Below are 14157 nucleotides of genomic sequence, written 5' to 3'. Positions count from 1 at the left end.
GGCATATTTTGGACTTGGTTTTTTTAGCTTTATCCTTGCACAGGGGGTGGTGCAGGGCTGCAGTGCTCGGCACTAGGATGCATTATGTCTCAAAGACCAGCCGGGCACTGAGGAGGAGTGTGCCGCCTGCTGTGACTTACAGTGCTGACCTACGCCACTGCTGATACATGTGAGAACTTGGACATAGCTTCTCCCTGCTTTCTTTGGGGTGGCTTGTGCCCCAGCAGCTGTTAGCAGGGATCTGTCCCTGCAATTAGAAGAGCCTGGGGACTTTGATTATAACCAGAGTGCAAGGAGTAGGAAGGGTACTTGCACCTTTGCCCCCACTTTGCACAACCACTCAAAGGCCAGCTGCAATCTAACCCTGAGATAGAGTAGTGATGTTAAACCTTGTGTCCCCCCCAAGTTACATTCTACCCAGCTGGTTCGTTCTTTCACTTGGATTAGGATAACTTTTCCTTCCTCCCCGTAACTGTTGCCATGTGCTGCCAAACAGCTGCTGCATTCCTCCCCAGAGGTGGCTGCTTGGCCTTTGTGAATGATGTGGCCCTGTATGGTGTCTAACGCATTGTGGGGGATCCTCTGGAATAGAAGGATGGTGCTGGGAAATGGAAAACCATTAGTAGAGCTGTGCAAATAACTGATGTTCCCGTTTACTGTCCAAACTGAAAAAATTAGAAAAAAGAAGTTTTTTTACCTTTCAAACTTTATTTAATGAAATTGAAATAATATTCAAATGAAAATCATTTTGAATTTAAAAAAAATCTAAACCTTTTGAATTTGAGGGAAATCCCCCCCCAACTAAACATTTTGCCAAATCCAACAAAAATTCGCACAATGTTTCAGTCAACCTGAAACTGCAGATTTCAATGGGAAAAAAGTTTTTTTGTCCTAAATATGTGCCCCAGCTCTAATTGTTCTGATGATGAGTTCTACATGGAGGCTTACAATCCATCCTCCCCCATCCGTGGTCATGTCGCAGTACACCTGCACTCGCTGGCTGAGGTCCCCATTGATGGAGATGGTGTAGACTCCACTCATGGTGTCGCCATTCATCAAATGCTGGGCACAGTCCTGAGGATTAGCGAACACGCGGCCTCCTGTGAAATTAGAGAGGCAAAGCTTCGAAGAGGGCACAGCACCTCCCTACACATGTCACATGACATATGCCGTATGATACAACATCACACAAGGCTTACTGCAATCCAGGAAGGACATGAATTGACTTCCGAGGTCATGAATCAGCCTGATAAATCATAGTAACTCCATCAAGTGCATAAGCTATCTCTTGGCTTACTTCACATGTCATGCCTCATTATGCAATAAGCTCATTGCTTGTACTAATTAACTCAGTGGTGGGGACCCCCTCTCACATAACAAGCCTCTGAGTGCGACCCCTCCTTATAAATTAAAAACACTTTTTTATATTTAACACTATTATACATGCTGGAGGCGAAGCAGGGTTTGGGATGGAGGCTGACAGCTCGCAAACCCCCTGTAATAACTTCGTGACTCCCTGCGGGGTCACGACCCCCAGTTTGAGAACCCCTGGATTAACTCATCATATGCCACAAGGTATAATGGCATGACACTCAGTAACTCTACTGGGTACAATGAATGAGAGTGTGACATCTTGTGATAGTTTTCCATGGATCTTGTTAAATTAATTGTTCCCAATATACACAGATAGTTTGGGAAATACCAGTGTTCTTTCCTCATCAATACAAACATGTAACCAGACTGATTTCAATTGAGTTACTACATCCATATAAGTGTCAGGACAATCCAGTTCATGCAGGGCTTGTCTTCGTTAGAAAATTCAGCAGGGTGTACCCATGACCCAGCAGACATGGTGTTGAACACAGCTGGTCCATGTCTATGCAAACTGCAAAGTCATGGTCAGCATTGTGGTAGGTAGCGTGATTCTTCGTGGACACGTTCTAGCTTGATGCAATTTTCAAATGAAGACATGCTCACAGTGTGGGGGCCTGAGTTAAAGCTTTACCAGTCCTATGTGATCTCAGTAGTTCTGCAGTATCAGGAACTTGCATCTGAGTTTTAGCTCACAAAAGTTGCACACTAGCTTATCACTGGCGTAGGAGTGTACATGAGAGAGGGAATTTGCCCTGTCCACTGGAGTTATTTGTGATATAATGTAACTGCAAGAAGAACAAGGCCCAGTGACCACAGCTGTGATCATCCTCAGTGAAAAATATTAATTATAGTGGACCAGATTTCATACGCAAGTCCAGATTCTGTTTTCATTCATGCCAAGGGTAAATAAGGAGCAACTCCCCAGAAGTCAGTGGACTTACACTGGTTTTCACTAGTGTATGTGTGAGGAGAATCTGGACTGTGGCACAAATGGGCACAAACTTGTGGGGAAATCTTTGATTCAGTTTCAATGATGGCTTACATGGCAGTGTCAGTTACACAGGAAATGGGTGTAAACCGCATTCACTGGGTGTGCAATGCCCATGTAAGTTTAACATCAAAGGGAGTGTGATTAAAAAGTGGGAAGACATTTACAAACCCTGGTTTTGTTGTTGGTTTTTCTATTCAGTCCCCACCACCAATTCTTGGGGTGTGAATAGTCAACTGATTTCATTTTGGCCAAAAGGCAAACAGCCCCTATTTTACAGTCTCTGTGCTTTTTAACACAAGATCTAGTGAGAGACTTGTCATGTATAGTATTAAACACACAATGAAATCTGCTTCAAAGACACACACGCTATAGTCCCTGGTGCTTTGTGAAGACCACATTTCTTAATTTATATTCAGATCTTTAAAATCGAAGCTGACTTTGAAAGAAATTTCAAACTACAAATTATAAATAGTGTATTGATTTTTTTCCTTTTTACCATTTGTACACAATTCCCCCAGAACCTTATGCAAATATGAAAGACAAACGGAACAGACAGCTATTAATATGCCAGGAAGAATGAAAGAGCCCTGTTATGTGTGAATACAAAGAAGCAAAACATCTTAAATAAAGGTTTTTTTTAAAATAAACCAACAAAAACAACCTATTGTTCTCCTGGAAAGTGCCCAGATATGTTGCTAGAGTAAATGTAATGTGATGCCCTGGCTCTTAAACAAGGGAATGGTGGAAGCAACTGCAGTCTACAGAGCTCATTGTTTCATTGTTCATCCCAAGATGCTTCTGTTTCATAGATATATTAGAAAAGAAACAGGTTTATTGTGCTTGTTACTCGCTTCTATTTTCATTTAAACCTACTTCTAACATGTCTCTCAGGGAAGAAGCCATCTACAGTACGTTCTCTGATTCTGTATAGGGTCAGATCCTCAGCTGCTGTAAATCACAGCATAATCTCCCTTGTCAATGGAGCCTCGTTGATTTACACCACCTGGGGATCTGGCCTTGTCTGTTTTCATCCTGAACTCAAGTTCATCCCCAACAAGTATATCTACTTTTCCATCCCCTCTCGCATATGCTGTAATCCTTTGTGCCCAATGGAGTCGAGGCAAGACTAGCGTAAGAGGCCCTGATCTATAGATATATCAGACAAGAAGGGTTTTTGTTGTTGCTAGCTTCTGTTATCACATGAAAGCAGGTTACAAGGCCTTTCCATGTGCCTTGACTGGTGTGTATGTCTGCAGCGGATTTAAAGAGAGCTCTTTTAATCTAACTATGAATACAGAGGAAGTGATTTCAGCACTGTAGAGTGGACAGCGTCTTCAGGCTTTTTCTCATCTCTTTTGAAGAGCAGAGGTGCAAATGTAATTGGATTCAGCTCTGCACAATGTGCATAGTGCCTATTGAGTGCTGCTTTCTGAATAAAACTCTCCCACACTGAACGCTGTACATGGCCCACATTTTTAACATGAGTGTTTTCAACATGCAGTGTTTCAGGGCAGACTGCTTCTAGTAAGCACGCCGACAATAGGGCCATGGGGACTGTGAGTCTTAATCAGCTTAACACAACATCCATTCCATGAGGGTAGAATAATAAATAGGACTGCTCTAAAGAACAGGAAGGCAGTGCTGTCGGGCAGTCAGAACATCGCAGGGACTGGTTCTGGCCTTACACTGGTTGTACATTGTGGTAATTCTATTGACCTAGGTGGAGTTGTTCCTGATATAGATCAGGATGAGATCAGAATCATGTCCATGGAGTTTAGAGATGGAAAAGACCTGTTAAGTCATTTAGTCCATCCCCTGGTCACTAAAAGAATATCCCCTGCACCGAATGTTCTAATTCTTTGGAGCAGGAGCAAGAACAAGGTAAAAGGATCTGTTTGAAATAGGTGATCTCTGTATTAGACATGGGGCCTGAATTCAAAGCCTGGATCTGAATACCCTTGGACTAGGGCAGAATCCAGATCTGGTTCCTATCTCTGGTTTATGCCCTTTGTAGGGAGAAGGGAGGGTAATGCCTGTGGTAATGAAAGTTGAGAGAGAACTTAAGTCTTGGCTTTGTGTATTTGGGTGAGTTGAGGGGCAGAGAGCCAAGCCCCTGGAACGTGAGCAGGCCTGGGGTTAGGGGATGAGTTGTCTTCCTTAGCACTGGGAGATAATAGACAATCTCCTTGAGACACTCAGGGGAGACCGCGGCTGGTGCAGCATGGCACAACTGGTCAAACGAGGTGGGGAATAAACTCCTGACCTGTGATGAAGCTGGTGGAGGTGAACCCACTCCTCATCGCATCCTGGGCTGCCTGCAAGCGTACGGTGTATTCCGTGATCTCCGAAAGCCCCTCTAGGCGGATCCAGGTGTCCTCAGCGTCGACTATCAGCTCCTAGATGCGGGTCACAAAAGTAGGTGGAAACCAAGAGGTGGAACCCAGACAGCATGTAAAGAGGGAACAGAAGCCAGGAACTTCTATAGTGCATGCTGGCTGACTGAGGCCTGGTCTACACTACGGGGGTGGGGGTTGAACTAAGGTACGCGACTTCAGCTATGTGAATAGCGTAGCTGAAGTCGAACTACCTTAGTTCGAATTTCCTACCTGTTCAGACGCCGCGGGATCGAAGTCCGTGGCTCCCCCGTCGACTCCGCCACCGCCGTTCGCGGTGGTGGAGTTCCGGAGTCGACGGGAGCGCGTTCGGAGTTCGAACTATCGCGTCTAGATTAGACGTGATAGTTTGAACTCCGAGAAGTCGAACTCTCCGCGTCGACCCGGCGGGTAAGTATGGACCTACCCTGAGGATCTTAAAGCCATTTATTCCCGGTAAGCTCTCAGCACCCCTAGTAGTATTACCACCCCCATTTCTCCAAGGAGTAAACAGAGGGAAAGTGACTTACCTTAAGACACAGTATATTGGGGCAAAACAGATTAGACTCCATATCGCCTGACTCGTAGGCTTAGCTTTAGCTGCTCAGCCATGTTACCTCTTTGAACTTCACCCCAGGGGAGATTTAGGGTGACTAGACAGAGCAAGTCCTCCAGAATAGGGGGTGATGTGCAGATGCTATTCATGGTCCCTGTGTACATGGATTACTGATTTCCATAGGCCCAGAGAGCATGTTGTGTAACCTCACTGGAAGGCAACTGAGGTGCTTCATGGAAAAATGCGTAGTTCAAAAAGCCTCTTTAATCCCTAATCATTTAGCATGAAGTTCAGCCCTCAGCAGAGATCTATGTACCACGTACCCTATTGCGGCAGTGGTGGTGGGGTTAAGTGGTATACAGGTGATTTCCTATTCCTCTGCAGAGAGGTATATTTCACTCTTCCCTGTAGACAACTGATGGTCTGTTTACTGTACCTGCTAGGACCTGAATTCAGGTCATTGCCTTTCCCTTGAAACAGGGCATCCCTGATGCCCAGAGCAGCGTAAAGAGTGGAGCTGGCCAGCTCTGTTAACCAATTCCTAGTCTGTGCTCTCTGTTGTTTTAATCTAGCTGGTGTTCAGACAGATTATGTGGCTCTTATTGAACCCCTTATTGAAATGCCAACATCCTACGTCACTTGCAAACTAGTAATACTGTCAAAGGAAACTAGTAGGCATGTTTGCAATGACCTATTTCTGATAAAGCAATGTTCATAGGCAGGTTTCTTCCACTTAGTCAGATATTGACACACTCATTAAATGATCAAACACACTGTGCTGTAGGGTGAATTAGTTGCCTGCATCTCTCTTTCTACTCTCCCTAAAGATAAGTACCATATTAGCCTCCTTCCATTGCTCAGGTACCTTTCTCCAGGCTCCAATGACTAATTTTCAGAGGTCCTGAAATTTTCTTCACTACTTCTTCCAAACATTCCAGGTGTATCTTGCCCATTTGGACCTGCAGATGTGGGAACTGATTTTTGTCTCCATCTCCTGGCTTACCCCATGGATTGTGACCTATCTAAGCATTGTCTAATAGTAGTGTCTATGAGGAAACTTGTGTCTGTCATCCGTGTCAGCCTGAGCCTCAGTATTTATGCAAAACTCTCAGAAACATCGTCCTTCCTCTGGTGACTTGGATTGCCTCATTTATTAGTCCTGCCCCACCACACCAATCTCTGATTCTTGTTTTAGTGCAATCCCCTTTATCAGTGAAAACTCACCTTCCGGCTTCCATCAGTCGATCTGTAGGTCATGATGTAGTTCTCGATCTCTGCCATTGGAGGTTGCCATGAAAGGAGGGCGCTCCGGCGGGTGACCTCAGTGGCAGTCAAGTTAGTTGGGGGATCCAGAACTGCAAAGGTCAATAGGAACCCAGGGAATTGAGAGTCTGACACACTAGCATTGCTATTACAGCTGATTGAAACAGCATGCTGGATCCATGGATCCAGCATGCTGTTGACAGGAGTGCTGGCTGAACCACAGAAGTCTGGGATTTCTCACAGTCCTGTGCTCAGCCCATCCATCCCCTTTCTCTCCAGGCCAGTTTGCCCACCCCTAGCTGGAGCTCCACTTACAGGGCACTAGGAGCCAGATAAATATTCTCCACATGGACTTTTTTTGTCGTGCAATTGCTCTGAACTGCATGAAGCACAATGTCTGTCAAGTAGCTATTTAATAGTGAAACAGATTCCATTGTTCTCCTGTATACAGCCTTACGGCAATGGGTAAGAAAAGGATCTGATAAGGCAGTGGTCCCCAACCTTTTCCGGGTGGCAGGCGCCGGACGACGAGCCACCGAGGACCATGGCCAGTGGACAAGCATCCGCCGAAATGCCACTGAGAAGCAGCACCGTCAAGAGGTGTCGCCACTGAAATGCCGCTGACTTTCACCTCTTGATGATGCCGCTTTTCAGCGGCATTTCAGCGGACGCTTGTTTGCCAGCCAGTACCCGGGCGCACATAGATGCCCCAGCGGGCACCATGAGGGCACCGCATTGGGGACCCCTGTGATAAGGGTCTCCTCTGGAAGCCAGCAGGATCTCTTATCTAGGGGGATCAGCAGAAAGGAACTGCGGAGTGTTTGAAAAGCGTCTTCCTGACCCTGACATCTCACATGTATCAGAATAGTCTGGTTCTTATACCATGCCTATCATCATGGTATCTGGGTGCCTTTGTAGTCCCTGAGCACATAAAACAGACTGTTTAGCAGCTTATTTGGCTTCTGTTCCCCAGCTGGACAAAATAAAAACCGCTAAGGACACCTAGTTGGACAAGGGAAGAAGTTACCATACGTACGAGTTGTAAAGTTGGTGCTGATGGTGCTGCTAGTGAGAGGCCCATTGGTGGCATACATGGTGACCATGTAGCTGGTACTGGGCATCAGGTTGATCAGCTGGTATTCTTGGTTGGCCCCGTCCACTAGAATGGTCTCCCCTGCAACTGAAATCAGATGGAGCTGGCTTGGACTGAATACAGAGCCCTTCTGTTGTTAAAATATGACTAAGAAAGAACCATTTGAAACAAAAGCCTATCATGGCGGGTTGCCTGTGCACAACAGGTGGCATTTTACCATGTTGTGTTGCCAGCATGTCTCCGCTCTTTGGGTGAATGATGTCCTTCTTCCTTCAGATCGCGAAGAATGAGAATGGGCATTGCCCACACTCCTTACAAAAACCATGCCAACACCTGGCCCGTACATAGCACTTCCCATCCCAGGTTCTTCATGCAACTTACAAAGAACATAAGAATTATGATCACCATTTTACAGCTGGGGAAACAGGCTTAAGAGTTGTGGAAGGTCACAAAGCAAGTCAGCAGGGTTAAAACCCAGTTCCCTCCCCACTGGATCATGCTGCCTCCTTTCTTGCTACTAACTTGTAAACTCGCTGCCCTGCAATCTGTGAGCAGAGCAGTTTTGTTTGGTGTTAGAAGCAGGCTTGGGCAGGAATGGGTTTAAAGCAACAGATGTAAGGAAATGTCAATTTCAGCCGCCACACTGAAATCAATGAAAAACTATCCACCCTCAGTTGGTGAGAGTGCAGACCTCTCCCCGGCCTTGCACCTGCAGGAATTGGGTAGCACCAGCCCTGTGGCAGTGCAGGGAGCCCTGCAGGGCCAGCGAAACCTGATTCCCTGTCTGGGGATGGAGTGATTCAGCAGCGGGATGGCCTCCCCATGGCCAGTGGCTTGTGCTCCTCCTTGCAGTCTTGGCCAGGATCTCTGCTGTGCCGGGCCATGATCCCTGGCACCTTGTGCTCCAGTGTTTTGGGCCCCTCAGCCATGCAGGGAGCCCCTTGTAGCCCTGCTGTCAATTATGGGAACCCCCTATAGCCCCCCCCTTTATTTCCCTCAACTGTGAAAATCAAAATGTTTAAAAATTGGGGGAAAAAATAAAAAATAGAAATCAATATTTATTGTTGAAATTGTAAAAAAACCATAGAATTCAGCCAGGCCTGTGCACAGGGGACTCTTCCTGTGCCCACGGGCTGCATCTTCTCCATTTTCCCCTCTTCAATACTGGGGATAACTGAAGGCTCTGTCGTATTCATGTCTAGTTTTGGTGAGCTGGGCTAGCTGTGAGGGTGTCTGGAGTTCAGATTTCAGGGTCAGCCTCAGGATTCCTTATCCTCAGAGTGCTGGGGCCGGGAGCATCACAGAGGGGGGATGGTCCCTGTTGGTATAGTGTCAGGGCACCTCTCTCTGGGTTGACAGGACACTCAGGCAGGAGTAGGCTGTGTAATGTGTGTGTGGAAAAAGTCAAGCAGTAATAGATACCAGTTTGAAATCAGGACATGGCTGGCCCCTCTGCCATCCTGTCCTAGCTTTTCTGGTTTTGCATGGCTTTGCCAACCAACCCAGAGAGCAAAATCCACCTTCTAATTTCCCATAATGATAGAATCCCTTTAAACCAGCTGTCTGGGAGGGGTGGGGGTCAGGCTAATTAATTAATTTCTGCTGCAGCTAATCGAGTTTAGCTAGTGGCGCTAAAGCCACGTGCAAATCTCGCTGCTTACAGGTTGGAGGCAAACCAGCTTGGCTCTCCGGCTTCACAGATGTACCTGTGTAGTGCGTTAGCACAATGACGTAGTTCTCGACCTCAGAAAGAGGCGGGTTCCACTGCAGCAGGGCTTCTGTTGGGGTGACATTGGTGGCAGTCAGACCCAGCGGGTGGTCCATGGCTGAGAAGGAACCATAAATTCATCAGGTGATGGGTGTGAAGAGGAACTGGACTCTCTGGGGGTGAGGGGTGAATTCCAGATTAAATCCCAGGAAAACCTTCCTAACAGTAAGAATAGTAGGACAATGGAACAGACTGCCTCGGGAAGTCATTGACACTCCTTTACTGGAGGTATGCAAAAGAAGGCTGGGTAGCCATCTGTCTGAGATGGTCTAGATGACAAATCCTGCATCTTGCCAGGGGTTAGACTAGATGACCCTTGCGGTCCCTTCTGACTCTCTGGTTCTATGATTCTAACTCCACTGCATATGGGGGTTCAATAGCTTCTATTCCTGCTATAATATTCCTTCTTTTTTTTTAATCCACAAGGGCTTTTTTACGCTGCTGCTGCTAACTCTGTGGGGTAGAAAACCCTTGCAGTAGGTGAAATTTCTGCTCTTGCTTCCTACAGGCTACTCACATATCCCCATCTGTCCATGGCTATGGTGCATTCCTACCAGAAGGGCTGTTACTGAAGGTTGGTACTTTCCTTAGGAAAGGATGTTTTAGCATCAGCCAATCAACTTCATCTTCTGTGACCTGCCCTCTGGCTGCACTGTGGCCGCACTGTGGATGCATGGTTCCCCTCTGCCCTAAGGCAGGCAGACTTTCTAAGGGCTTTTGTTGGACATATTTAAAAAGTCCATGTTGGGCCCACAGGAACCTTGTTCATTGAGTGGAGCTTGGGTCAGACTGGCACATGTGTAAGCAGAGTCTGAATGAGCTATCCCCTGACATCTAGTGGTGAGCTGTGGAAAAAGACTTCAGAATCTGATCTCATTTGAATGGACACACCCACCCCTGCCTAGGTGCTCAGCATGATGGGATTGCTTGCCTAAATGCTCACTTGTGGCTGGTGTTGGATCCCCAGTCTCCTTGTTGGTGGAGCAGGAGTAATAAAGAGTTGGTATCCTTCTTATGTGAACCGAGGGCACCAGAGCAGAACATACCCCAATGGAGGGACTCACCCTCAACTGAACAGCACCCACTAGGCAGGGGACATGGGTTCCAAAGTCCAATAAGTGGAAAGAGGGTGGGGACAGGTACTTGTATCTGGTGCGGTGGTTTCTGTTTGAGGGTCATAGACAGTACTTGACCCTTCCATAGAGTGACAAGACAGCAAATGTGAAAAATTGGGATGGGGTGGGGTGGGGTGGGGTGGGGTTATAGGAATGTATATAAGAAAAAAAACCCAACATCAGGACTGTCCCTATAAAATCAGGACATCTGGTCACCCTACCCTTCCACTCTCCATGGTATAATAAAAGAGCTAATTTAGACTCAACTGAGAGTCTTGTTACAGGCTGCAGAGCTGAAATCATGGATACCTAAGTATTAGACCTACTTTGGGACAGTGTCTCTATTGCAAGAGACTGCCCAGTGTGCACCAGCAGTGAAGCTCCCCCACTAACAGCTGAAATCACTGAGAGCAGTGTTAAGTGGTGGGGGGGGGGGCCCTGAAGACATCTTGGCAAGTGGCCAGCCGGGCAGCTGGCAGAGAGGTGTGGCAAGTGGCTAGCAGGGCAGCTGGTGGAGAGGCGTGGCCAGCAAGGCAGCTGGTGGAAAAGCATGTCAAGTGGCCAGCAGAGAAGGTGGCGGAGAGGGCCAGCGCAGAGCCCTGCAGAGGCGTGGCAATTGGCTGTTGGGGTGACAAGCGAGTGCTCGAGCAGTGTAGCGTGTATGGTGCCTCCTTACCCCCCCCCCCGCCTTCCACAGAGGATGGGAGGTGAACTCTGTGGATGAACCTCTGAACCCTGGGGTTGCACTGGCCAAGGACAGCAACTGTGAGTGGGGTACAGAGAAAGGACGGGCATGTTAAAGGGACTTTTGGGTTGCTGAACTTAAGACCCTGAGAGGAAAAGGACACTGCCCAACTTACCTGGGGGTGGGTCTTTTGCTCATGGTTTGTGTTTATGAACCCTAGTTGCTGTGTTTTCCCAAATTAATGCTGAGTTAATTCCCTCCTTTTATTAAAAGTTTTTGCCACACTCAGACTCTATGCTTGTGAGAGGGGAAGTATTGCCTCTTAGAGGTGGCCATGGGTGGTGTGTAATTGTCCCAGATCACTGGGTGGGGGCTTGAGCTGGTTTTGTGTTGTATTGTTGAAAAGGAACCCCTAGATACTGAACCTGGCCCTTGTTGCTGCTGGCTCCACCTGGCAGAAGGGTTACACATGGTATTTAGAACATTGTGAAGTTATTTCAAAGTGTGGAAATAGCATTGGATGCCTTCATAGTGCCCCTTTCCCTGAACCAGTAATGTGCACCTCAAGTCACCAGGAACAGAGGCTACAGTTATGAGTCCAAACCTCTTTTAAGCTATGGTCATCCAAACAATGAGGTCACCCTGTGAGTCAGCAGCAATTCTGTCTCCCTTGCCCCCACTCCTCTTGCCTCTCTGCACATCACGCCCTGCCAGAGAGCGTGCACAGCACAACCCCCGATCTCGTCAATGGAAATGTCCCCCACCTGTATACACGATGCTGGAGACCCGCTCGCTCTCCTCCCGGCCCCGCACGCTGCTCAGGCTGATCTCGTACTTGGTCGCTGGCTGCAGGCGGCTGAGGCTGTATTCAGTGACGTCGTTGGTGACTGCCATGCTGTCCGCTCTTCCTGCAAAGCGCGGGCAGAGCAAAGAGCTTCATGGTCACTTGTCGGATCATCCTGCTCTGAGCAGGAGCCTAAAGAAGCTCAGGCTGCAGTGCAAGGAGCAGAGACCCCGGCACAGTTCTAGGGTTCAGGCAGGTTAGGGGATATTGAAAGTACTTACTTGGAGGAGACGCATGGATAGTAATGTGAGTGGCCCTTTGCCACCTGCCTTGCAAGCCCCAGCATAGAGGGCATGCCGGGATAGTGGGGATATGCCCACTGTGGGTTGGAACAGCCCCATGGGGCTGCTCAAACTTATGGTGGGTTATTTCATCCTCTGGAGCAGTGTCAGATCTGGAGGTCTCGCAGCCACCTTTCCCTTGGGCTGGTCCTCAGTGCCTTGCATCTCACAAGGTGCAGCAGAGTGGATCAATAACCCGGGCCAAATTCACTCTTTGTTCTTGCTGGCTTTGGCACCGGCTGCTGGTGGCGGGGTGCCTGATGATAGGGAGGATGTAGCAGTGTGCGGTGATGGCACTGTTTCCTCCATTGACTTTGGGCACTGCATTGCCCCCTAATCTGGGCATCTCCATCTCTGGCTTAGCTCCTAGCAAGACCCCAGAGTTGCTCTGGAGCTGTTCTAGTAGGGCGAGATCCCTTAGGGTATGTCTGCATTGCAGCTGGGAGCATGCACAGATAGATGCCATGCTAGCTTTGCTTGGGTTAGCTCGCTCAACAGAGTACTCATCACGGGGATCTGGGTGGGCTTGTCCTTGGGAGGCAGGCCTGAGCCACCACACTGCTACATTTAGTACATTAGCTCCGCCAGAGCTGGCGCACATCTGCCTATCTGTGCTTGGAAATGTGCTCCCAGCAGCTGGGCAGACAGCCTGGGAGAAAGACTCAGGACCTGTGTCTGAGAGGTACTGGACCCCCCACCCCTCCCATAAGACCTGTTCCCAGCAGGTGTGGAAGTTAGAGCTCTGTGTGTATTACCAGCCACATCATGGTGCATCCCCAGGGGGCTTTAAATTATTATGCCAAGGCTGAACTGACCCACATCAGTTGGGCAGAGGGATTTGGTGACTGTGGAGGTGGCCTGATCAGTGGATAGGAAACATCTGCTCCCTCTCCCATTCCTACCATGCACTTTGCAGTGCTGGCTTCTCCCTATCGTGTTCCTCCCCCTGTAGTGACAGCCTGTGAGGTGGCTGGCTGATATTATGCCAGAAGCCACCCAGGAGAGCCCACAGCCCGCTTCGGAACAGCCTTTAGAGCAGGCAGCTGGGTTACCTTGTGCAGATCGGTAGAACACTCTGTAGTGGTCAAAAGCTGTGATAGGAGGGGCCCAGAAGATCATCACCGAGTCCTTGGTTACGTTGCCCACGGTGAGGTTCTTCGGGGGGTCGATCCCTAGAGGAGAAAAGCAGAGGCGAGATAAAGCCTACGAAGCAGTCACGGAACACTGATTGCTGGCTGAACTAGCAGTCGATCCAGCCGAACACTCTTGCATGCAGAATTTCATAGCACAGTCACCCCAGATGCCAGAAAGGGGGGCTGTGTCTATCGGACTCCTCACCTGTAAGAAAAGCCAGGTTATGACAGTATGGGTGTATGCAAAGGAGTGACAGCAAGACAACCCACCGAGGAGTTTAAATAGCCAAACTCAACAAGGAATGCTGACATCGAACCCTATTCTACGGTTCAAAACCTGCCAGGGCTCTGAATGTGAGCTGGGGAAACAAAAGGCCTGGTGCAAAGCTCAGGGAAAGAGTCCCACTGACTGACTCCAGAGGAAGGTCTGAACGCTCAGCCCCTCTCTGGAGCTCTGCTGTGTGTCTGGAAATGGGTTCGCTCCCAAAACTCCCATCACTCTAAGCCCATTGTGCATTTGTTTGTGGCTGCTTTATCCTAAACTGGAAGGATGAGGTTGTCTATAAAGCGATTTCAGACCACAAGCTAAACACATTCATTTTTTTGGCCACAGTGGAGATTCCAGGATTAAGGGAGGCTAAATGTTTAATCCCCTTGTACTGTTTTGGGTTCTGTTGTCACG

The 14157-nt window shown here is 48.2% G+C and overlaps 1 protein-coding gene across 3 annotated transcripts in view; it reads right to left on the bottom strand.

Annotated features, from left to right (window-relative positions):
• Positions 1-14157, bottom strand: part of TNR (tenascin R) — a 355079-nt gene that overhangs the window by 9867 nt on the left and 331055 nt on the right. For all 3 annotated transcript variants that reach the window (XM_045027168.1, XM_045027167.1, XM_045027169.1), the window contains 7 exons: positions 13395-13514; positions 11982-12125; positions 9356-9475; positions 7593-7736; positions 6518-6648; positions 4629-4761; positions 949-1100 (listed from right to left, as the gene is read on the bottom strand). In XM_045027168.1, the coding sequence (XP_044883103.1) occupies positions 949-1100; positions 4629-4761; positions 6518-6648; positions 7593-7736; positions 9356-9475; positions 11982-12125; positions 13395-13514 (944 nt within the window). The remainder of the gene's footprint in view (positions 1-948; positions 1101-4628; positions 4762-6517; positions 6649-7592; positions 7737-9355; positions 9476-11981; positions 12126-13394; positions 13515-14157) is intronic.

This window comes from Mauremys mutica, chromosome 8, assembly GCF_020497125.1.
Source record: "Mauremys mutica isolate MM-2020 ecotype Southern chromosome 8, ASM2049712v1, whole genome shotgun sequence".
NCBI classification, from domain to species: domain Eukaryota; kingdom Metazoa; phylum Chordata; order Testudines; family Geoemydidae; genus Mauremys; species Mauremys mutica.
This window is presented reverse-complemented; position numbering and strand designations above follow the sequence as displayed.